Here is a 24,879-nt window from a genome sequence, read left to right as displayed (position 1 = left end):
GCCTTTTGGGAGCTCACTGGCTTCGGGTTCCGTAGGAACTCCGAAGTTAAGCGAGAAGGAGGCTAGAGCAATCCCATGATGGGTGACCCACTGGGAAGTTGCTCGTGAGTTCCCAAAAACAAAACCGTGAGGGAATGGTAAGCCCAAAGCGGACAATATCGTGCTACGGTGGTGGAGCGGGCCCGGGAAGTGATCCGCCCCGGGCCGGGATGTGACAGCCTCCTTCAATAAACTTGGTGTGCTATCATTGGATATTTGTTGTACAAAAGCTTTGTCAGCTTTTGATCATTTATGTGATGACACATAGTTGGCAATGGGATATTTAGAGCCTTTCGTTGTTTCCGGTGAATATCGATTAGGTGGCTTTCCCTGGTTGTGCCTGAAAGGTAATTGATAATTCGGAACATTGGATACATCAATAAGGATCGTAGATCTTACCTCAGGAATATTCTCAGAAGTATGATCATCTGGTGGTATTACATTTGGAAACAAGGGGCAGTAGTATCAGTAGAAGTTTCAAGATCGGCAAGTGGCAACACTGGTGCCATGGGTGAGGACTGCAATGCCGTGCCTGCTGCTCGTTCTGTAGGCAGCGATGTTGCTTTTGTTGGCTCGGCTGGCAGTGTAGCCACTGCAGGCTTGGCTCCTAGTGGTAGTGGAAGATCATGCTAGTAGCCATGGTTCAAACCTACTCGTCATGCAGTGTCTCCCCCTGAAGAGGAGGGTTGGAAGAAGCCGAAGAGAAATACATGTTAGACTCGGAAAAAGTAACATCCATGGTAGTATACATTTGACATGAAAGAGAGTGGTATCAACTGTACCCTTTCTGATGTAGTCCAGACCCCATAGAAACGTAATGGATATCACATGGGTCAAGTTTTGTCCGTTGATTTTTATGTAGATGAACAAAGGCAACACATCCAAAAACTCGCGGTAGGAGCACTAAAACAGACGGTAGAGGCACGAATGTAGCAAGAACTTGCAAAGGTGAAAGAAAGTTCAATACTTTGGATGGCATGCGGTTGATAAGGTAAGTGGCAGTCTGAAGAGCAACATCCCAAAAGGAACGGGGAACATTTGCCCCAATCAATAGCGATCGAGCCATTTTTAATAGATGGTGATTTTTGTACTTAGCCACCCCATTCTGTTGAGAAGTTTGAGGACAAGTAGTCTCGTGGAGGATTCCGTGATTAGTTAAATAATGTGTAAAATCATTATTAACATATTCATCGCCATTATCAGAACACAAAATCCGGATTGTAGTAGAATACTGTGTCTGAACCATGGTGTGGAATGTCTTAAACGCCAAAAACACATCACTTTTATGCTTCTGAAGGTATAACCATGTCATCCGTGTGCAATCATCTATGAAAGTTACAAACCACCTAATACTAGATGAAGTAGTAATCGGAGATGGTCCCCAAACATCCGAATGAACAAGACCAAAAGGAATAACACTTTTATTAGAATTCAACGGATAAGAAACATGGTGACTCTTAGAAAGTACTCAAGTGTCACATTTAAAGTCTGAAATCGAACAACCAACAAATAAATCCAGAAACATATACTGTAAATAACTAAAAGACGGATGACCCAAACGGTGATGCCATAACCATATCTAACGCCTCTTATGATCAACGGCTCCTTGGGCAAGATTGACCCGTCCTGTACTGACATTGTCCACAAAATAAAGATCCCCCCTCTTAGTACCACGACCAATTATCTCCTTCGTGAGAATATTCTGAATAAGACAAAACTTCAGATATAATAGTACACAACAGTTCAATTGCTCAGTAGCTTGGCCAGGAGACATCAATTTATGCTTTAGTAAAGGTACAAATAGTGTATGCGGCAAAGAGAAGGTAGGCATGAGGCGTACAGTGCCAGCGCCAGTTACTGATGAGGTGATACCATTAGCATTAGTAATATTTCGTCGAAGTGGATAGGGTCATAGGTCATATGGTCTGTGGCACCGGAGTCAATGATCCAACCGGACTGAGTATCACCATTATTCATATTAAAAGCATAACCACAGTTACCTGAGGACTCCGAAGGCATGTCGGAAGAACTCGAAACAGGAAGAGGATTCATGGTAGGGTCGGTTAAGGTAGTAGTGTTTAGGGTTGTAGTGTTTAGTATAAGGGTAGGATCAGTTAAGATGAGGTTGTTTTCACCGTCGAGTGGTGGTAGGTTCTCCATGGGAGGGCCGAGTTTGCTTGACGGAACGGGCAGAGCAGAAATCCTAGGATCTCTGCTTTGATACCATGCTAATTAGAGCTTATCTTTGGGGCTTAATTTTTCTAATTTTATTCTTCTTACCAATGAGGGAAATATATATTGTACAAGATTGATTTACAAGGAAAGAAACGCCAAATAATATATATCCTCATCACATCCTAATTACAAGGACCCATATAGGTAACTAAGCTAATTACAAAGGTCAACTCTCCAACATAGGCTACTTAGGGTTAATACAAAACATTGAAAGGATAACTGTATTTTGTTGATGGAAAGGAAAAAACTGAATTTATATGTAATCAACACGAGATTATCAGGTATTAAAATACAGACGTGTTCTTTAATAATTAATGTTATGCACATGCCCTTTAAGTATTTTGTAGTGAACTAGATTTGGCTGCTACAAATTCAGCAACAACGAAGTTAAGTCCTTCAGCAGTAAGTTAATTAAAATAAATAAATAATTGCTACAGTGCCTTAAGTCTTCGCATTCTTCGCCACCAGAGTGACAGAGTCTGAGACATGCGTTGTGAGACTTAGCAAGTTTCCAACTGCAAGAGTAGAAAGACCAAGATTGCAAAAAGCACTAAATCTGCAACTTGCTGCAATTTGCAATAGAGTAAGTTCTCTCTCTTTATCATTTTACTTAAATGGTTACAATTAAGTTACGTCGATTTTTATTTTGAATTTTTTATAGAGAAAAAGACAAAAAAGAAAGTGTGAGAGAAGTGAATGGAAGATGATGATAATAGAATGGGAGAGAATCCTTTCCATTTGCAATTGCAAAGCACCAAAGCAGCAAAACCCGAGTAGGTAATTTTCTAATTTTTATATTATATAAATGATTATTTATATATTAACATGTCTTATAATATATATATATATACTGGACTCATGGGGTGATATGTTAGTAATTTAATAATATATACTATATGTTGGAATGATAATTTGAAATGAAAACTAATTAAAAGAATTTAAAAATTTTGAGTTTTAATCAAAATAACAAAAATGTGTTGTAAGTGAATAGTACCAAAAGTGACTTTTAGAGTAAAAATGTTTTTTTCATTAAAAGTGAATAGTATATGGAGTATTTCGTTAAAACTCCTTAATTTGAATTGGAATTGTTTGTTATCTGGTGTAGGTAATTTTTCAAAAAAAAATTATTGAAGCTATGCCTATTAGAAAACAACTCTCTAGTAATATGAAAAGAAAAAAAAAATAGGCAAAGAATTAAAAATTGCTCAAAGTTTAAGAGGATTTTCTAATAATTTTTTTCCTTCTAAAAATAATGATTTGCTTGAAAATTTAATAGAAAGTGATGTTTGTGAAGACTTACAAGATGTAGGTGATGAATCCCATGATCACGAAAATAGTGGTGATGTAGAAGAAGGTGTTTGTGATGAGTCTCATGATGATTTAGGTACTATGTTCCTGTGTTGTATTTCTTTTTAATATATGTTCTTGTATTAACAAAAGACACATTTTAAACGTTCGCCCCGGACATCAAAAACTCAGGACCAGCCCTGATGACTACACACGCAATTAACCTCAAAGAAATAAACAACCACATGCAAAAGCAACAAACACACAAGAATACAAGAATTCATAGTGGTTCAGCCGATCTTTCTGACATCCACTTCGATGATCCCCTGAAAATTTCTCTGGCAAAGAATAAGAACAACTTTTGTCTACAACTGAAACCCCATTACCTTTGGTTGTTGAGAATATGAATCTCACATTGAGGAAAAAAGAGACATTGTATTAAAAAGTTCAACGACTCTCCATATTGCTAAATTGATTTTATGGTGGAACCTTACCTCTCGACCCTTCAACTTCCCTATCAGTGTCACATCCTGACCCGGGCTCCACAACATCCCGGGCTCAACTCCGCCGTAGCACGATATTGTTCCGATGGAACCCAAAGCAAGTGAGCTCCCAAAATGCCTTGTGCTATATGGAGGTGGGCATGTAGATATAAGGCATAGATGATCATCTCCCCTGGGTCATGTGGGATCTAACAATCCACCCCCCTTAAGGGCCCGACGTCTTTGTAGGCACACTCGCACCACACGGCAGAGTGGCTTTGATACAAATCTGACACGCCCCGATTTTGATATTCCCCGAATACCAGGATAGGCACGTGCTGGCCGACACCCGAGGGTGACGAAAGCCATTTATTGAGTGCAAATGCTGAAAACAAGGGGTAGGTAAACTTATAAATATAAAAGAATAATGAATATGCATTTAAGGAACGTGCTCTAGTTAGTTGAATGCTCTGAACATGTTCCTTAAATGCATATTCATTAATTTTTTATATTTATAAGCCTTATCTACCCCTTGTTTTCATCATTTACACTTAATAAATGGCTTTCGTCACCCTTGGATGTCGGCCAACACATGTCTATCATGGTATTTGGGGAATATCGAGATCTGGGCGTGTCAATCAGACCCTTGGTCTTAATCTATCTTGTTCATCCATATTATAAGACATGTACATTAACTAATTATACCTTGTGTTCCAGCACCACCCAATAACTTTTCAACAATTAGAACATTTGTAAGCCAATTCACCTTATTAAGATGCCATGGATTCAACAAGTCAGGTTACTTTGTTTGAAATTTGAACTTCCCCATTACTAATTAAGTAGAGGGGTAAAGAGCAAGTAGTCATGTTGGCAAGATGGCATGGAAATGTAGCCTTATTCACAATGCAAATAATGTTGTTCCTTCTACTTTTCTTAATTTCAATGGCATTAGTAATTTTAAATCACAAAAAATGGTGCAGAACCAACTCTTCCGGTCAAATCAAGAAAAAAATTGATAAAAAAGATGGGTTGAAAGCAATTTTCCAACCTCCAGATCATTGTGATAAAGATTGCCGCTTCAACGGTGTCCGTGCAGAATAGAATACAAAACTGCAACTTGATACAATTTTTTTTGGTAACTTTAACGAAAAACTCTCGGTACTATTTATTTTAAAGAAAAATCACATTTTTACACTAAAAAGTCAATCCTGGTACTATTCACTTTACCCTTTAGTTTGTTATTATTGTAAAAACTCAAAGTTTTCAAACCATTTTCATTAATTTTCCTTTTCTTTTTTTTTCTGGAATTGTTATTAGCACTCCAAAAATCTTATTTTACATTCCAAACTTTCTATATTATGAAGAAAAAAAATACACTTGTAAAGAATATAGAATAAAATTTTTAAGTGTCAATAACACATCTTTTTTTTAAGGTTTCCACCGTCGAATATCCGAGCAACTCCACATTCCATAGGAGTCAACAAACACGTGGAAGAAAGCAACGTTAACGTACCAGGTAGCTTCACTGTTTCACAAAATTTCGGGATGTCGTTTTGTATTTTGTTCGCATCATATGTGGGAACCGTCAACCTCAGAATCCCCACCACCACCACCAAACCATGCATTCTCAACCGCACACTGCTCGCAACGGTGTCGTTTCCGCCACTTGATTCAAGAAAAAGATTTTCCAGTTGCTCTCTTTCCAACTTGCAATGAACATGAGGTGAAATGAATCGCCTCTCGTTTGTGGGAGGTTTAATGATGTACTCGGAACACTGTCAAATGATAATATATGTATTTGAATTGTTCTAAATATACTTTAGAAATGAAACATATCATTTATTACGAGATAAATATTTTATGTGCATATTCTAAAAACGCAAAACTAGGACAATCCATCTGTTAAAATATGAGTATCTAACCTAAAACAATTCGCAATAAGGGTGAGCTAACTCCTTACATGCAACGCCTAATAATTTTTTGATGTGATCATCTTACAGTCATACAAAATCAATTATTTCTCTCGTATCATAACTATTGTATTAAGTTATTAATACTATTCTATATATTTAAAAATATATTATTCATGTCGTCCAATTATACTTTGACAAGTGAATTAATAACAATATGGCGGAATGATTGCATGTGATCATTCTGGAAGGCCAGAAAGCTCGACCGTTGCCATTTTGACACGTTTCATGCTACAATATTGTGCAGCAAGTAGATAAACCCCACACAGTCACACTCCCCGGTTTCCATTTCGCACCAACACTCTGAGCTAGCTGTTGAGTGAGACTCGGAGACTGACACCATCTCTGGTTTTTGTGATCTGGTAAGTAGCTTCATCTAATCAAATCAAACAATTTTTTTGCAACTGATTTAAATTTTTAATGTGTCACATAATTTGGTATGATCTGTTCCTATTTTCGCTAACATTTTGATCACTGCATGAAAGAATATACAGAGATTTTCTCAATTTGTTATAATTTCAATTTTTAGTATTAAGGTAATCATTTTTATGTTTGATTTAATGATCGTTTCATTGTGTCTCTGTTGCTTGAGTAATCTAAAGATCCCATGATCTTCAAAGTCTTCAAATTTGCATGAAAGAATATTCAGAGATTTTCTCAGTTTGTTATAATTTCAATTTTTAGTATTAAGGTAATCGTTTTGGTGTTTGATTTAATGATCGTTTCATTGTGTCTCTGTTGCTTGAGTAATCTAAAGATCCCATGATCTTCAAAGTCTTCAAATTTGCATGATCATAATTTTTGGGTCTATATTTTTTTATTAATCTGTCAACCCTATGAGCCTGAAACTTTACAAATTTTCCTTGGTCATCGTTTTAGGGTTATCTGTCTTTGATTTTGCTTGATCATCTTGTTCTGTATTCATGTTAATTTTTTTGGCTTAAAAGTTGTTGACTTTGCAGACATGGAATTAGTCTAGCTGGTTACGAATCCCCTTTCACGTAGATTAGATTAAATTAATTAGAATACCGCTCGAATAAAAATAAATTTGTGGATTTGATTATACTTTTTTTCTTCTGAAATATTGGTTTGGTTGATGTGTTTCAGAGCAAGGACTCCATAAATGGCAACTCTGGCAGCCTCACAATTTGTATCAAAGAGTTCCCATGTCGATGGAACTTCAGGGTTTGAAATCAGAACAAACTTGGGGGCGATGGGCATGTGGAACCAACCCATGGCTCACAATGGGCTAAGATCTTTGAGGAATTTGGATATGCTTAGGATGAAGATCCGTCCCACTGCGGTTGCTAGGCAAGCCATGAGGAAATCTGTGAAGGCAGAGAGTGATCTGTCTGTGGGGGAGACTGTATGTGGGAATGGAATGAACTTGGTGTTTGTGGGGGCTGAAGTTGGTCCATGGAGCAAAACTGGTGGCCTTGGTGATGTTCTTGGAGGACTTCCACCGGCTATGGCGGTTAGTGAATTTTTTAAGTTTGATCTGTGAGTTTTACATTTCATCTCATTGGGTTTAATTGAACTGATTTTTGTGCCTGATTCATTTCCAGGCTAACGGGCACCGTGTTATGACCGTGTCTCCACGCTACGACCAGTACAAAGATGCATGGGACACTAGTGTACTAGTTGAGGTAAGATTTGCAGGTTCTATATGCTCCTTATACTTGAACAATGTTAAAATGTTTCGGAGATGCTTTCGCAGTTTCATGCTTCAGTGAGTAATGTATGCTTTGGTGGAAACTCTCTTTGAATGATCAAATGTTCTATGTACAGATAGAAATTGGTGGTAGGGTTGAAACTGTTCGCTTCTTCCACTGCTACAAACGCGGAGTTGACCGTGTCTTTGTGGATCACCCACTGTTCCTTGAGAAGGTATGAAATTTATTTCCAATTGTCTAAGGCTATTTGCTGAAAGTTTCTAGGATATTGTATGAATATGTGTTGATTAGATCTTCAACTGATGCTTGAGCAATGTGGATGTGAAGGTATGGGGCAAAACGGGATCCAAAATCTATGGCCCGAGGACAGGAGTGGACTACATGGACAACCAATTTCGCTTCAGCTTGCTGTGCCGGGCATGTCATGCTCTTTGTTTGATTTATTTTTCTCAAACTTTAGAAATTATCCGCTTGAAAGAATAGAAAATGAAACTATCCTGGTGTTATCTAATTTATCGGAGGATTTCTTCACGAAAAGCAATGGATGAATCTTATGAAGTTCAATTGTGAATTTTTCGATCTTTCAGGCTGCTTTGGAGGCACCAAGGGTTCTTAATTTGAACAGCAACAAATACTTCTCTGGACCATATGGTGTGCATCTTTCTCTTTTCCTCAAAAACTTTTTCTTAGTAAAAAGTATAATTTCTTGGAAGAAAGAGAATAACTAACCATGTATATCCATCGGTACCACAATGCAGGTGAGGATGTTGTATTCATTGCTAATGATTGGCACAGTGCTCTTCTTCCCTGCTACTTAAAAACCATCTACAAACCGAAGGGGATTTACAAAAAAGCCAAGGTAAGGTAGCCTGCGTTTGAAGAGCACCATTTTGGAGTCCACAACAATTTTGTTTAAATGAAAACTCAAACAATGCTGGATTAATGAATGGCAGGTCGCATTTTGCATCCACAACATAGCTTACCAGGGCAGATTTCCTTTTTCGGACTTCTCACTTCTTGATTTGCCCGACAACCTTAAGGGTTCTTTCGACTTCTTTGATGGGTATGTATAACATATTACACATTTGATGTCGAAACTATACGATGGACTTTAAAGGTTTGTTTGCGGAAATGAGAAATTGTTCCTTTTTGTGAATGTTTTGTTTGCAGGCATGACAAACCCGTGAAAGGAAGAAAAATCAATTGGATGAAAGCCGGAATACTTGAATCCGACAGGGTTGTAACTGTGAGCCCGTACTATGCCCATGAACTTGTTTCTGGAGAAGACAAAGGTGTGGAATTAGATAACTTCATTCGCAAAACCGGCATCACTGGTATCGTGAATGGCATGGACGTTCAAGAGTGGAATCCGGCCACTGACGAATACTTAGATATCACATATGATAATACAACTGTGAGTAACTCCTAAGAAATTTAAATTCCTTGACGTATGGAGCCGGAAAAAAAAACTTTTTACTGATCAGAATTGTATGTTCAGGTACTGGATGCAAAGCCTTTGTTGAAGGAGGCTCTTCAAGCAGAAGTTGGGCTGCCAGTTGACAAGAACATCCCCGTGTTTGGATTCATCGGTAGGCTAGAGGAGCAGAAGGGTTCGGATATTCTAGTAGAAGCTATCTCGAAATTTGTTGGAGAGGAGGACATGCAAATAATAATCCTTGTAAGATCTCATTTGTTTGCTTTCTTTAGCACTTTTCTGTTGGCACTAAGCATAGAGAGTTTGAGTTTGATAGAAGGATATGTACTTTCTATTAGGGAACCGGCAAGAAGTACATGGAGACGCAGATAGAACAGCTAGAGATCAAATATCCGGGAAAGGCCATAGGAGTTACAAAATTCAATGTCCCGTTAGCCCACATGATCATTGGTGGTTCTGATTTCATGTTGATCCCAAGCAGATTCGAACCCTGCGGTCTCATTCAGTTGCACGCAATGAGATATGGAACGGTAAGGAGCTAGATCACTCCCCTTTCACCACTTTGTTCTCGTTTGATACTTGCATTGCTGATGTCTTCAACTGATGAATGCAATAACTTCAGGTGCCTATTGTTGCCTCAACTGGTGGACTTGTCGACACTGTCAAAGAAGGTTTTACTGGATTTCAGATGGGAGATTTCAACGTCGAAGTAAGTCAATGCTTGGCTTGCATCTACGACACAGAATTGCACTATAGTTTCTATTCCTTTGTGCTACTTATATAACTATAACAACAAATTTCTCTCGTGATTTGTTTCAGTGTGACAAAGTTGATCCAGCAGATGTAGCTGCAATTGCTACTACTGTCAAGAGAGCTGTTGCAACTTATGGTACTCCTGCATTGAATGAGATGATCCAGAATTGCATGGCCCAAGATCTTTCGTGGAAGGTTAGTTTAACTCGGAGTTGCTAAGTCGAGTTTAATTTTTTATTCTGCAATTAGAACAGTAATTGAACAACGTTGTGTTTCATTCAGGGACCTTCGAAACAATGGGAAAAGCTGCTGTTGAGCCTGGAAGTTGCTGGCAACGAACAAGGCCTTGAAGGGGAAGAGATTGCCCCGCTTGCAAAGGAAAATGTTGCCACTCCCTGAGCATTAGGTTTCGAATATTAACGTACAAGCTAGTATGCCAACTTCCACCTGTGACAATGGCTAGTGGTTTGTATAAACTCCAGCTTCTTAGTGGAAATCTATGGGATTGTTCTATGATTAATTAAGTTTGTAAGAACATAATGAATCTGACTCGTCTTTGATGCGGTTGTGAATACTCGGAAATATTAGAACACTATGTTTTCGTGGGAGTCCTAAGCTACTATAGTGGTCTCTGGCAAGCGTTGACGTGCCTTGTTTTCAAGACATTATACCGTGTCACCAAGGCATATAAACCCATGTGCCGTTATCTCTCATTATACACCCGTTGACACTAAAGATGTTCCTTTCTTTCATAAGGGTGTTCGTCTTCAAATTGAAGTAAGATACATAAAAGTGAGTCAGAGAAGTCTTTCAACAGGATAAGTGCAAGATTAGATCGCTCTAGACGGGCCAGATTCGATGACGACTGAGGTGTTTGATCATACAAGTGTTTCGAATCCATCAAATGTTGAGCACACAAGAAACAGAATTGAGAAAGAAGATATTGAGCAAACAAACCCTTAAAATCTCTACCATGCTCTGCGGTACAAGATAGTTCGAGTTGTTTAATTGTTAGATCTTGATTTTTATATTTCTAACGAAATATCTTATGGATAGAAAGTTTAAGAGTATTTGCTACTCCATAACACCATAGAAAATCTCAACAAAACTCGTCCGAGTCCTCAAAAATGAAAGATTTAAGTTGGAACTTTCAACCCACAATCAATTAGAAGTAACAAAAGGGCATATGATGGTGGAGGAAGGTATAATAATAATAGTTAGTCAGGACTCGAGTAATCAACCCAAATGCTCCGAGTAATAATTTCAGCAACAGTCATGATGATGCTCTAGGGCACGATTTAATACATAAAGAGAAAAACTTATAAGACAACTCGCACAAAAATACGCCGCCCTTTAATTTCTGATATGCGATCGCACGCTAATTTCTCTCAACGTTCGAATTGCTATATCAAGGCACCCTTTCTTGTAGATCAAATAGATTCCTCATAATATTTAAATGAAATTAATTGCAAAAGGCGCAAATGGACATGATGGAGAAAAGAAGAAAAACTTTTATGGCACAAGTTTATCATAACTTTGGCATCCTATACCAATAATATATGTTTTTATATTACCAGCATAACGTGTGAAAGTAAATTTGTGGTATATAAGTCGTTATGAATAAAAGACAATAAGTTTACGTAGGAGTGACACATGAGGTGCGGACTTTGGATCAGCAAACATCTCATATTTTGTTTGCGGCCGTTGAATAATTAAATCATAAACCTTTAAAACAAAGCAAAAGCAAATCAGAGTTCAAGAAGATAATGAAGGAGATAAGATTTAGTATTCTTCCCAACTAGCAACCAGCCAGAAACGGCGATTCACACAGCTTTCCTTTGCTTGGCATGCATGCCACGTGTCTTCCTTCTGTTTGGCAATTGCCTCTGCCGTTTTTCTCGAACCCTAAAAAAAAAAACCAACCACAATAGCAGCTCCTTCAAAAATAAATTAAAAAAAAATAAAAAAAAGATAAAGACAAAAAGGTCAATCGTAAATTTAAAGTAAGAGATGCTACCGATCTTTTCTAACGGACTTTTTTTTTAATTTTTTACATAAACGATAAAGTGTTTTACTACCATATATATCAAGCATAAAGAATGGTAGATGATGCATTTTTCTTGATCTGAAGATAATTCGCACAGAACGTTGATCATTTCAAACTTCTATACAGCTATTACAAAAGATCATTAAAATCAAGAGTTTTAGAATAGATCTGCTGCAAAGACGATAAACCTAACAAACCTAAAATAAGTGACAATAAACCTGACAAACCTAAAATACGTATCTCACGGCAATCCATCGCAAACAACGAGAACACATAAATCGCCGGAACACAAACAATCGTTGTAAGGACTCACAAAATCTACTAATCTAGGGAATACAACAAAAAAACCAAGAAAACAAAATGCATGAAACTAAGATAAAGCCGATTCGTGTCCACGGTGAAGGAGGATGCGGGTACAATAGTGGCAGGAGGTGTGAGTAGCAGGAGATGTTGGTCGCAGAGCAAGGACAGCAGAGCAGAGGCGCGGGTGGCAGAGAGGTTCCCCAGCCACAACCACCACCGTTGTCAAAATATTTCAATGTTTTATTAAAAACATGGTTGTACATTTATCGAATAATTATTAAATTCCTAAACCACTTTGAATTTCAATAATTTCTAATATATTTAAATAAGCAGTTTGAATTATCTAGCAGGTAGAACGACAAGGAAAATTGCAAAAAAATAGAACTGAGAATGTTCATATGAAATGAAAGGGTGGTTAGCATTCCTCCCATTAAAGCAAAGTTTGCGCCCACTCTATCCTTTCACTGCCTCCCCAAAAAGTTCAAAAAAAATAAAACCCTCTCCCGGATTGAGTGGGATTGGGAAGGGGGATCACGTGGAGGTTGTCGGACAACAGTCATTTGGACCCCACCAAAAACCCCATCACCACCGCAAAATGCCAACACCAATGCATCAATCATAGCATGGGTGTCAAGGAAGAATCAAAGTAGCTCACACAAATCACACCCTTACATTTTCTTAACCAGAACCGGTGAAATTAGAGAACCTTTTATTTACAAGAAAACTAATGAAAAGAGTTTAAAAACTTTAAGTTTTAACGAAAATGATAAAAAGATGTTGTAAGTGAATAGTACAATGATTGATTTTTTAGAGAAAAAATGTGGTTTTTCGTTAAAGTAAATAGTACCGGGAACTTTTCGTTAAAGATCCCTTTATTTATACATAGAAGTACTGTATCGATAGGGGTGAAACTTAGATTGGGCCAATCCGAACCCACCCATGTCTAACCTGATTTTAAACCCGAACAAGTGGTTTTTTTTTTTTTTTTTTAAATTATAACCCATCCGAACCCAATCTAATTCCAACCCGTTTATTGATTGGGTTGAGTTGGGTTGATCATTTGCCAGTTCATCCCTAACCCAACTCAACCCGACTAACCAAACACAATCTAACCAAATTGTAACACATATCAATTAATGCTCATATTACACCTAAGTGAGCCAAGTCCAAAAAACCAACGCGCTTTCAAATTTTTTTTTCTTCATATATTACTCTTTATAATTACTTAAGCTTGTAGGGAATAAGAAACTTTGATTAGTTAGCCCATATTTGTAGTCTCTAAATCCTAAAGCTTTATAGTAGATGGATTTATGAAATTAAAGTTAGCTACCTTTGATGCTACTTGGCTTAATTTTTTTAGGAATTATTGGAAACTAAATTGTTACAAGATTAAACTTGAAAAAGTTGGGAAACACAAACCCAACCCAAGTAAACCATAACCCAATTAAATCTGAGCCCAAATGAACCCGAATGAAACTCAACCCAAACCCGAACCCGAATTGTAAAAGTTAGGTTAGAATTGAGTTAACCTTCCAACTTGCCTAATTTGCATCCTTATGTATTGGTAACTTGAATCAATAAGACATGTCACGCGTGAAAGATAAATATATAATATTATTTAATTAGCTTAATTGTCCATTAGTAGTATCTTGAATTGAATCAAAACGCATATCAACTAAAAAAAGTTAAATGCATAACACTGCTTCATTAGCTTAAGATACTGTTTACCGCAAATGCCACAATAACAGTATTACAGTTATGTACTACTAATTTTAAAAGTTAAAATGCATAATAACATGCTATTAGATTAATATGATATCACAGTTGTATCAGACTGTTTCTTTCAATTTTTTTTTTTACTTTATAAGTCCAAAATATCTAACCCCCTCTACCAACTAAAACCTAAGCGCTCTCTCTCTCCCCCACACTAACTAAAACCTAAGCTCTCAATCTCTCTCCTCTCAACTTCACAGTTGCGTGCGTACTTGGACGTTGGACCCACTGTCCCAGCTCATTTCTGAATTTGTGAGAGTGAGAGTCTGAGACTGAGAGTGAAAGTTCACAGCTTTATATTATCACTGCTCACTCTCACTCCTCACAGTTGCCCACTCTCTCTCTCTCTCTCTCTGCCCTCATTGTTGCCCAATTTGGAGCTGCCTGCAGCTACATTCTTCCCTTTTCAGTCTCCAAGCTGAGCAGTGAGCTCCAAAAATGGCAGCCACCACTAGCTTCCCCTACTCCTCTGCAATTTTCCTTTCAATTCTCATCATTTCAGGTAAAACCCAGGTCCCAATTTCCCTATTTGCTTCCAAAGTTGCAATCTTTTTTGAAAATTTTGAATTCTGGTCACCTAATTTACAACATTTTCTCTGTTTTTTGTTTTTGTTTTTGTTGTTGAAAAGGGTTCATGTTTCCAGTAACGGTAAATTCAATGGGGATAAACTACGGCCAAATCGCCAACAACTTACCTTCTCCCGACGACGTCGTTCCGCTGGTGAAATCCATTGGCATCTCCAAGATCAAGCTCTACGATGCCGATCCCAAAGTCCTCAAAGCCTTCGCCAACACCGGCGTCGAGTTCATAGTGGGCCTCCCCAACGAGTACCTTGCCAAGGTCCAGGACCCGGCCCAGGCCCAATCCTGGGTCAAGTCCAATGTCCAGGCCCATCTCCCCGCCACCAACATCACCTGCATCTTCGTCGGCAACGAGGTCCTCACCTTCAACGACACGTCGTTGAGCAACAATCTCCTCCCGGCAATGCAGAGCGTCCACACCGCCCTCGTCGGTCTTGGCCTCGACAAGCAAGTCACCGTCACCACCGCCCACTCCCTCTCCATTCTCCAGACCTCGTATCCGCCGTCCGCCGGCGCTTTCCGCCGAGATCTGACCGGCTGCATCACTCCGATCCTCAATTTCCACGCCAAAACCGGATCGCCGTTCCTGATCAATGCCTACCCTTACTTCGCTTACAAATCGAACCCTAAGCAAGTGCCGCTCGAGTACGTCCTCTTCCAGCCGAACTCCGGCTCCCTTGATCCTGCCACCAATCTCCACTACGACAACATGCTGTTCGCCCAGATCGACGCCGTGTACTCCGCCCTGGGCTCCCTCGGTTTCAAGAAGCTCCCGGTCCACATCTCCGAGACCGGGTGGCCGTCGAAGGGGGACGAGGACGAGGCCGGAGCGACGCCGGAGAACGCGAAGAAGTACAACGGAAATCTGATCAAGCTCATTTGCCAGAAGAAGGGCACGCCGCTCAGGCCCGGGTCGGATCTCAACATCTACGTTTTCGCCCTGTTCAATGAGAACATGAAACCCGGCCCGAGTTCAGAGAGGAACTTCGGGCTGTTTAAACCCGACGGTTCGCCCGCGTACTCGATCGGGCTCTCGACGGGCAACATTTCCTTTGGTAACTCTAATTCGAGTTCGAGTTCGGGTTCGGGTTCGAGTTCGGGCCAGGGACAGGTAAATCCGATTAGTAATGGTTGGTCGCCGTCGGGTTCTTCCGGCACGCCATACTTGTCCATTTCCTCCGCCCCCGCCACGGTAAGTCTTTCAATTTCACTGTTTACTTTTTTACCGTGGAATCGTGGATAATGTGATGGTTGAAAAAAAAAAAAAAAAGTGGTCCAGGTGTTGAGTCCTTATTGGTCGTCAGTGTTGATAACTACCGGGGACGGTGGTGCCGCGGAATACGACGTCGTGTCGCATGTGATTAAATGGAATCGTTTTTATTTAATTTTTGCTATTTTCGTTTACAGGAGAGATTCCATGTGATTGGTTGGATTGCGATGATGTGGCTGCTGGCCTCGTTGTTGATGAAAAGCTGAGAGCAAAATATCCAAAGTTGCTCCAGATCAGATCTCAAAATCTGAAAGGACGGTGGATAAATAGAAGAGGTTACTTGGGAATTAGGAACAAGGTAAAACTAATCCACCATGCTAAATACTATTTCCCACTATCATCATCGCGGGCTATTTTTAACTGTTGATGCATTTACGGTCAGTTGCCCACTTTCTCGTCGATGGTTATTGAATTTTGATGCATTTTGATTCTCACATGTATCAACAGTCAAGAGTCGTTTGGTATGAGCCCCCTACTCACGCATTAAAATTCTTTAACTCTTGATGCATTGTGAACACTACGTGCACACCAATAGTCAAGAACTCGCTGGTAGAAGAGTGATGCTAGCATATATCTCTTGTAATTCGGTCCTAACACAAAATTCGCAATGAGCCCCACACCTTTTGATGCATATAGGTGATATTTTCTTGAGATCATCAACTAGGTTTTGATTATTAGGGATGGTGTGGGGCTCACTTAGTGAAAGTGATGATGGTGGTGGGTGGCTTTTAGTCTTTTTAGTTGGCAATTGGTGGCACTCAATTCAATTGGTACCAAACATTATTTGATAGGTGCTTATCCTAACTTTTCCCTCTTTTGGGCTTTTGCAGGACAATTATTATTTATTTATAATTCAGTGTCTTAATAACAACTCTAGTGGATTAGGGGTAGGAGGGTGATTAGGGTTTAATTAAAGTGTAATGATGGTGCCGAGGAGCGTTTTAGAAGGCAGAGGCTAGAGGGGGCGGGGGCCCCACTTTTGTATTTGTTGTTGTAAAATATTTTACCTTTCTCATGTACTTAAAGAGTATTTTTATTACTGTATTGACTGTAGTATTTTTTACCTTAATTATTTTCAATTTTTAACTTTCAAAAGAATTAAAACTAAAAATTTTAAATTAAACTCTAGGCTAAATTTTGAAAACTCAAGGGTTCATTGGATGAACATTTGGTTTCAGATTTTAGTTTTCACTTCACTTTTTAAAAAATTGAAAACCAATAACCGAAAACTTAACTCGAAAAAGTAAGTTTTAATATTTAATTTCTTTTGAAAAATAAAAACAATTATTGAACAAAATTTTAATTTTCAATCTCCAAAAAAGTGAAAACTAAAAAGAACATAATATTAAACAGCCCCTAAGAAAGCAATTTTCAGTTCTCTCTTTTTTCGAAAAACTAAAAATACTTTCCAAAGATTTCAGTTTTCAAATTTCAAAAAAAAAAAAAAAAAGAAAAAGGAAAAACAAAAACGAAAAACAAAATGGTTATCACCATTCACCTTAACGTTTGTGTTTGTATATGCATTGCACGTAATGAAATTAACAGAAAAATGTCACCAAAATGACAAAAATTGTGACAAAGTAAACGGAAATTAACGTGCAACATTCAAGTAGAACACAAGGCTCTTTGAAATTGTCCACCAAATACATTCAAAATAATGTATTCTGTCTACATACAGCCTTCACTGCTTTATCGTGGCAGCCGTAATAACACGAACGGCTTATGCAAGTTCCATATATAATTTGCTACCCTTGCCGACAAATAAATGTCTATCAAAATTTCGTTTTCTAAAAAAATATTGTATGAGATGGAGAAGAGATTTTTAGTACCAACCGCCATGTCGTGCAGCTCCTTCCCCTCGCATTGCCGTTTGGTCCACTCCCAGCGCCGTGCAATCTGTATGTTCAACCAGCCACAATGCTCGCCCTTCTTGCACCAAGTCGGCTTAACTTGGTCCACTCCCAGCGCATTGCCGTTTGGTCCACTCCCAGCGCCGTGCAATCTGTACGCTCAAGATTCCATATGAGTCCCTGATGACTCGGCCTCTCCGGTATTTTGTCCACTTTTAACTCTCCGATAAAACAGCACATAGGCGGCCGAAGTCTTGATATCAGTTTCATTGACCGGAGATACGTGACCGTCGTCAAAATGGTACCATCTGTTCTCATCAATCAACTGCAAAATCGGAAAGATAACATGTCACTTAAAGGCTTGGCATGCTAATACTTGACCGACCGACAGAAACTATTCAAATTGAAAATGATGAGATGCATTAGAGCTATCCTACCTTGGCATATGCAGTGTAGTGCCCACCACCTAGACCGCCGTAATGGTTGCTAATGGCGTATAGCTCATAGAGATGAGGCTTTCCATCCTTGCTTTTCACATATTGACTCAAATCAAGATTATGAATTGGAAAAGTCACCAGAGTATCAAGTTTATTCTTTGAGTATCTGCTATATGAGAACCGTTTCAGGTGAAAAACAAGAACCTCCGGCAACATCCACAAATCCAGTTTCTTTGTAGCTTGTCTATGTTCCTTGCACTTAGGGCAGTACCTGTATTGCAAAATTCAATAACATACGTCAAGGACGATACCTACTTGCCTGAAAATTATAAATAATGCCGTACAGAAACCATTAGAATAGGTAAAAGAACAAACCACATATCATCGGGACCTAGAGGTTCTTCCTTCAAAAATGCCTCCAAGCATGTAAATAAGGAAATAGCTTCTTGCCGAGTTTTCTTTGCTGTGAACCCATTCTTGTGTACCTCAGGTAGATCCCTGAGATAGCTAGCATCATATACTTCGTCTTCTTGGTCGGTCCAGTCCGCAAATATCTTTACGATTTTACCGGGACTTATGGATGAAGACTTTTCAAGTGGTTTGCAGTTCGTACCCCTCTCATCAGCTAAAAATAGCTGGAAGGATAACTCGCCACTTGATGTTTCCTCTAGTTCTATGTTCTCCGTGGGCCTCAAATTGTGGCTGTTTGATGGTTCATGAATGGCTTCTGAAACTAATCCATTTTGTTTCGTGCTATGAAGCTTAACCACTCTCTTCAAAGGCAACAGAATTTTAGAAACAGCTCTACCGACATCAACACCAGTTATCCGGTCTTCTCCTAGATAGGCAACCAAAGGTGTTCCAAAAAGCTTTCTCTGACCCTTCAGAGGATCTAAAGCACATCTGCAAATTGACAATAGCTTTAGTTAATAATGACAAAGAGCCCATCCAATGGATACACGCAGAACCTAGGTGATTAAGCAATTATACTTAATCACCTATTTCTCAGGGTTTACAAAAAAAGAACAATTCCATGGTCCTCAGATTTTTCACTGAAATCGACATTCCTTGCTTATGTAAATTAAACCTTAGAAGCCCAGGGCAAATTAGAGTTCACACTTTGTAAGTTTACCTGCATGCAAACTCAACTACAAGAGATAAAAGGAAGCAGACTCACTTTTCCTGCCGTCGATGAATAATTTCAAGTCTGGTTCTGGAAGCTACTTCTTTAGAATATCTATAGGCCACAATCCGATCATCATTCTTAATTGAAGACAATGGTTCTGAAAGGTTGTCCAAATATCGATAAATTCGATGGTCATACACCTGAAATGGAAGTGTTAAGACTAATATTTTACCCAAAAACTCAAGTTGTTAGGTGCCAACAAAAATATATATCAAGTTAACACCCCTTTAAGTTGCAGCCCCTATATATTATATTGCATGTGGTCAAGAGAGAAACATATGCATGGGCCTCAATCTATAGTTCACAGTTAATTGGGGAATGGGGATGAGAGGTTTCCAAAGCCTCTTGAGACCATAAATTTGATACCATATAGGCTACTGCTGTAGCTTAAAAACTTAAACTAGAGGGAATGCTGAAATGAGCCAACAAATGATTTCGAGCTAACAAAAAGGTTTTGATGCTACAGAAAAAATAAAGAATAAAAAACAAATGGAACTATTAAGTCAGTGAACTCCATATTACCTCAGCAAGCCGAAGGGTTTCATCACTGTTTAAGCAGCATGCGGTAGCCAATGCCTCAATAAGATCCTTACAGCACCGATCTTTTATCAAGGTTACAGTGTACGGAAGTGGAAGCCCACGCCCATCTCCATAAAGCACAGTTACCGTCATTGACCGGGTGACAGTTGAAGGTAGTGGCAATGATAAGTACATAAAGGGATCAAAAGTAATTGAAACCTTGCTACAAACTGGGCATACCAATGTTGATTTATATTGACCCTGGACATTAGTTAAACCAGAAATGTGAGTCAATAACCAAAAGATACATTTAACAAAAGTTCCTAAATTAAGAAATAGATTACTTGTATGACACAGTGAACATCCAACTACACAGAGAAGCAAAAATTACTCTTGAAACAAAAAAAAGACACAGCTAAATACAAAAGAGCAAGTCCATTTCGATATAAATTGATCAAATTGGTCAAAAGAACCAAATTGAAAAATATTAGCATAACAAACATAGGATTACTGAAGAGAGAAAAAGAGCTGACATTTAAGATCTAGCAATAGCAACATGCACACATTGTCTGATATAACACTAACAGTCACAAAAGAATTCTTACTTGGCAAACATCCACAATCAATGAATCATTTCGGGCCTTGTGATTTTTCCAACATTCAATTGCAACTTCCTCATCTGGACGACCATCTGAATCTTTTGTTTCAATGTATGGCTTACTCTTGACACGATTCAAATCTTCATGTAGTCCATCAAGTAAGAAAGCAAGAAGTTCCTGAAAAAAGAACTCACCATTCAGAAAAATACAATAGTAATTTAGCTTGTTATAAATACTGTAGAAAAACACTCTTGGTGGCTTTTTCAAGATCAAGTGACATTTTGTTTAAAAAAAGAAACACTGTTGCACATTTAACATTAGATAGCATACTATTACATTGAAAAGCATTAAACAGAAGATATTAAGAAAACAAATAGTACTAACTTGAGAATCATGTTGATTATAGCCACTAAACTGGGGAGCAAATCGAGAAAGTTTTCCCTTGAAAGCACGTGGTGCAATTGTTGTTCGTCCTGATGACCACAATTTTCTCAACAACTCACCGAAGGCAAGAGCAAGCTCACCCTGCAGAATTGCTCCATATGTCAGATTTTAAAGGAAAAAAAGGGAGAAAATAAATTAATATTCAATAATATCTGCATGGAGAAGGCGTGAAGGAGATATGAAAATGATAACCACACTTACATGCATCCCTAAAGGATTGTCAGTGTTGATCTCATCGGAGTAATCTTGCAAGAAATACTCAACAAGTGGAGGCGTATGGACTAAGCACTGAAGTGAACTATTCATAAAACATGTGTTTCCAAGATTTTGCAATCCAGCCAAACCTCCCCTATCTAATTTTTTCATTGGATTATAAACATAACTTTTATCATCTGTTTCTGTTGATGTTGAGCTGCTTAAGGCACTTCCCTGGTGCAAATTATTATAACTATAATCCATTGAATGACCATTTGACAAGGAAGGCCCTCCTGCAATTGTCATAGATGACCTTGATGGTTCTAGGGGTACCAATGCTAACTCATTTCCTGTTGAATCCATGGAGAATTGAGAAGATAAGTTCCCATTAACTTGCACCTCAAGAAGAATCTGCAGGAAAAGTATAGATCAATAAAGTCATTAGATAAATCAAAATAAACGTCACAACTGACAAATCTCAGGATAATCCAGAAAGAATTCAGAAGTCAAAGTAAAATGCTGATACACATAAAACCCAATCCCAAGTGGGAAATAAGAAAGGAGTGCAAAAATAACAACCACGCAGCAAATGTCTACTTAAAAATGCAGCTTAATCAGTAATAAGTAGGCTGGAAAACCCAACTTAGTATATCTCATGTTTATCTTTAACAATTCAATTTATTCTTTTGTATAATAATTTATGACAAGCAATCATTCAATTCAAGTAACAAAGAACATCCTAATTAATGATAAATAAATTAATAATACAGTATAACTCACTTCTTGATCCATCTGCAAGTTCAGCTGCTCCAGGGTTTGGTTTGAAGCACTCAAAAATGAATTCTTCTTCATGTTGAAGTAGTCCCAAATACGAGCCTGTGATCAAAAATTAAGAAGGAAAGGAAAAACCAATGTGATTAACTTCTTAGTAAATGAAGTCGAAAACTCCCAAAAGACAGCAAGGGGGGAACAACTATGTAAATGTACCTTTTGTTGCTCTATTCCTCTAATTTTGCACACCTTCTCGTAAAGCTCCTGTACAGTAGCCTGAAACAGACTAAATTTGTTAAAACCTTCATTGTATAGTATATACATATGGTCAAAGTCATCACAAGATTCACAACCACGACAGCCAAAGTTTACACACTTCCAAGAATGCAACACCATCAGACAAATAAAAACAATGAAAATACAACTCGAGATGGCAACCCCTTACATATCCTTTTCTACAAGCAATGAAAAATTTTCCAAAACTTATATGTATGAAGCAAAAAGCAAAAGAAAGATTAATGTACCTTTTTGCTTAATCTTATAACTGTCTGGCTGCTGTCTTTTGAATCAATAATCTTAAGACAGAGCGGGTAGACCTCCACCATCAGATTCTTGATAAGGTCACCCTGAGAAATCATCTTTCTTGGTAATGCTGGACCTCCTTTGTACCTGTAAGATTTAAAGGATATTTTTATAAAAAATACGGAACAAAATATGAAAAAGGTGCCCTTGCACCTATTTTAAGTTGAATTTACTATTAAACACACTCCCTGTAAACTTTTAAAGAAAATAGAATACAAGTGAAAGTGGTTTGATGCAAAATAAGTAATTACCAGTCGAAAAGCTTTTCCCAAACTTCTTGAGAAACTAAGACATAGTCATGCTCTTCCACCAGTGTTCTATGAAGCTGTAAATCGCCGTCCTCAGATTCATTTACAACTATATCAGAATTATCAATAGGTCCAGGTCTAGCTATGTTTTTAGATGAGAGCAGATCCAACTTTTGAGACACAGAATCCTGCTCGTCATATAGATGTTTTCCAGTGCCTTGCTCAACATACCTCTTCCAGCTTGAGTGCCACCTGGACAAACAGTAGAATAAACCCAGTTACAAACATGCAAGCATTTTTACTATTGAAACAACAGCCAGAAACCCAAATTACAGTCAAGAAGTCTTCAAAGTAATGTCACCCACACAGTAGTATAGATTCTTGTAATGCAGATAACGTTAAATCTGTTCTACAAAGTGTAAGGAAAATTTTGCCTAGTTAAAACTGATCCCGATATTGGTCATACTGAACAACGTCATAACCAATTTTTGTAAAAGCACCAGATTAAAACTTCATTTAGTAATTCTTCTGTTAAAGTAGAAGGGAGGTGCCCTCTAGATATACTAAAAAGAACTTTTGAAATTCAGAAGTACTATTTAAGATTTTATGTCAAACAATGTCAAAACACCTTTGGTTTTCAGATTGTGGTTTAAGTCATCCTAAAAGCAGTTTCAAACAGGCCCTAATAAATGCTTGGGAGACTTGGGGGAGTCCTTTTCGCATGGTTTGCTACTCCGATGGCCGAGCCTTAGCCCACAAAGGAGGCCCACCAGTTAAAAAAGCTCAAACCTTAGCCTATTTAAAAGGTTCCCCCTCTCATAGTAACTAACTCCATCTACATTCACTCTCACTCTCTCAAAAAAGGCTCTCGAGCCTTCTAAGTAAAGGCCACACTTTCAGTGAAAACACAATACAAATCAATGTGGACACAGTGCTACTTAGGTGAACCGTGTTACATCGCTTCACTCATGTTCTTGGTGTGATTGTTCAATTTTATGGTCTTAATTTGTCGAACCAAAGTTTGGAATCAACATGCTCCATGTAAAAAGCAACCATATGAATGCGCTAAAAGAAAACAAAAAAGAGAGTGACTTCCTAAACACGAAAATAAACAAAAGAAAATCTAATCAAGTACCCAATTGCTCGATACAGAAGCATAGCACAAATGCATGCTCTTGGCTTAGAAAGCACGTAAAACCCACAAGAAGCTAAGAACCCAAAATTAACCAAACAATTACGATGCGAAAAGCACTTCTCAATAAAGATTCAAAACAAAAGCAACACGAACATGCAAATAGATGGCTGCCAATCCAAAGATAAAACCTTTAGCATTAAATTCAAAGAAAGAGGAGCACACACCTATTGGAAACAACATAGAACAAGTTGCCTTCTTTGACGTTGGCATCCGATTTTCGAGCCAATTCATCGACGATCCGCTTCTCCTCCTCCGGCGTGTTGGGTAAGCAACTAACTCCGTTTTCCATCATGAAATCCGAATCCGGAATTGTCATGGCTGATGATTCACACAACCTAACCAATCAACAAATCAAATAAGAAAGAAACAAAGATCCCAAATTCGAATCCGACCCAATTCAATCCAGACCACAATTAAACAAAATCGACAAGCAACAAGTTAAACACATAAATATCAAGCGAAATTGAGAAATCGGACGAACCAGATCGCGGCGGAGAGAGAATGTGAAAAGCGGCAGCAGCCGCGGGACGGGGGAGGAAGCGTGGAGGGATTGCAGTTGAAGGTAGTTGGTGGGGGTAAAGGCAATGGGTAATGATCTGTGGGAGGGGGAGAGAGAAATGCCCCAGAAATCTCTTACCGTCTTTCAATGATTTGTCCCCTTCGTCTGAATCGCCTTTTTATATCTAGAGAGAGAGAGAGAGAGAGAGAGAGAGAGAGAGAGAGAGGGGGATTGAACGGGTAAACTTAAAAGGCCCAACTTCCACGGGAGAGATTGAATTCCTCAAGACTTCTTGGTGTTTGGTGGACGCAACGCGACGGTCCACTTGCATACGTATCGTGTTACGGCCATGTTACATACCAAAATTTTAAAATATACCGGTATTTTGACAGACCAACTGATTTGATGACGAAACTTCATATTTTGCATGCAAACGAAAGAATGAAGCGTTGAATGAGCGACTAAAAATTCACTTTTCAAAAATTCTATTATACATTATACGCTA

General features: G+C 38.5%; 3 protein-coding genes across 4 annotated transcripts; 2 read left to right on the top strand and 1 right to left on the bottom strand.

The window, feature by feature from the left end:
• The first annotated feature begins 6,235 nt into the window (after nt 1-6,235).
• On the top strand, nt 6,236-10,480 carry LOC137711172 (granule-bound starch synthase 1, chloroplastic/amyloplastic-like). The gene is made up of 14 exons (XM_068450380.1): nt 6,236-6,375; nt 7,123-7,487; nt 7,579-7,659; nt 7,802-7,900; nt 8,014-8,103; nt 8,274-8,337; nt 8,445-8,545; nt 8,640-8,749; nt 8,857-9,100; nt 9,185-9,364; nt 9,460-9,651; nt 9,744-9,830; nt 9,941-10,069; nt 10,157-10,480. Exons 2-14 carry the CDS (start codon nt 7,137-7,139, stop codon nt 10,271-10,273), a joined length of 1,845 nt encoding a protein of 614 aa, XP_068306481.1. The 5' UTR covers nt 6,236-6,375; nt 7,123-7,136; the 3' UTR covers nt 10,274-10,480.
• A 3,711-nt stretch (nt 10,481-14,191) lies between these two features.
• On the top strand, nt 14,192-16,918 carry LOC137711560 (glucan endo-1,3-beta-glucosidase 11-like). 2 transcript variants are annotated; one of them, XM_068450813.1, is made up of 4 exons: nt 14,192-14,499; nt 14,627-15,775; nt 15,987-16,147; nt 16,680-16,918. In XM_068450813.1, exons 1-4 carry the CDS (start codon nt 14,436-14,438, stop codon nt 16,746-16,748), a joined length of 1,443 nt encoding a protein of 480 aa, XP_068306914.1. In that variant the 5' UTR covers nt 14,192-14,435; the 3' UTR covers nt 16,749-16,918. The 2 variants fall into 2 exon arrangements, 1 of the variants encoding a protein (XP_068306914.1); XR_011065075.1 differs by having other exon boundaries at nt 14,196-14,499; nt 14,627-15,771.
• Nucleotides 16,919-17,436: 518 nt separating this feature from the next.
• On the bottom strand, nt 17,437-24,587 carry LOC137711559 (ubiquitin carboxyl-terminal hydrolase 9-like). The gene is made up of 14 exons (XM_068450812.1): nt 24,357-24,587; nt 24,040-24,210; nt 22,684-22,932; nt 22,375-22,519; nt 22,067-22,126; nt 21,860-21,955; nt 21,086-21,490; nt 20,825-20,965; nt 20,447-20,617; nt 19,845-20,102; nt 19,314-19,462; nt 18,512-19,039; nt 18,137-18,407; nt 17,437-18,024 (listed from the first exon to the last, which is right to left on the bottom strand). Exons 2-14 carry the CDS (start codon nt 24,189-24,191, stop codon nt 17,860-17,862), a joined length of 2,790 nt encoding a protein of 929 aa, XP_068306913.1. The 5' UTR covers nt 24,192-24,210; nt 24,357-24,587; the 3' UTR covers nt 17,437-17,859.
• Nucleotides 24,588-24,879: the final 292 nt, after the last annotated feature.

The sequence above is a fragment of the Pyrus communis genome, chromosome 12 (assembly GCF_963583255.1).
Source record: "Pyrus communis chromosome 12, drPyrComm1.1, whole genome shotgun sequence".
In the NCBI taxonomy this organism is placed as follows: domain Eukaryota; kingdom Viridiplantae; phylum Streptophyta; class Magnoliopsida; order Rosales; family Rosaceae; genus Pyrus; species Pyrus communis.
Note: the sequence above shows the minus strand (reverse complement) of the source record. Positions and strands in the feature narration are given on the sequence as shown.

Bases quoted from the DNA above. Each gene is read 5' to 3' on its own strand.
- LOC137711172 (XM_068450380.1), top strand. From the start codon at position 7,137: ATGGCAACTCTGGCAGCCTCACAATTTGTATCAAAGAGTTCCCATGTC. The intron at 8,546-8,639 runs GTAAGGTAGCCT...AATGAATGGCAG, and splicing joins GGATTTACAAAAAAGCCAAG to GTCGCATTTTGCATCCACAA. The intron at 9,652-9,743 runs GTAAGGAGCTAG...CAATAACTTCAG, and splicing joins ACGCAATGAGATATGGAACG to GTGCCTATTGTTGCCTCAAC.
- LOC137711560 (XM_068450813.1), top strand. From the start codon at position 14,436: ATGGCAGCCACCACTAGCTTCCCCTACTCCTCTGCAATTTTCCTTTCA. The intron at 14,500-14,626 runs GTAAAACCCAGG...GTTGTTGAAAAG, and splicing joins TTCAATTCTCATCATTTCAG to GGTTCATGTTTCCAGTAACG. The intron at 16,148-16,679 runs GTAAAACTAATC...GGGCTTTTGCAG, and splicing joins ACTTGGGAATTAGGAACAAG to GACAATTATTATTTATTTAT.
- LOC137711559 (XM_068450812.1), bottom strand. From the start codon at position 24,191: ATGACAATTCCGGATTCGGATTTCATGATGGAAAACGGAGTTAGTTGC. The intron at 22,520-22,683 runs GTAATTACTTAT...TAAATCTTACAG, and splicing joins TGGGAAAAGCTTTTCGACTG to GTACAAAGGAGGTCCAGCAT. The intron at 20,966-21,085 runs GTAAGTGTGGTT...GCAATTCTGCAG, and splicing joins ACAATCCTTTAGGGATGCAT to GGTGAGCTTGCTCTTGCCTT.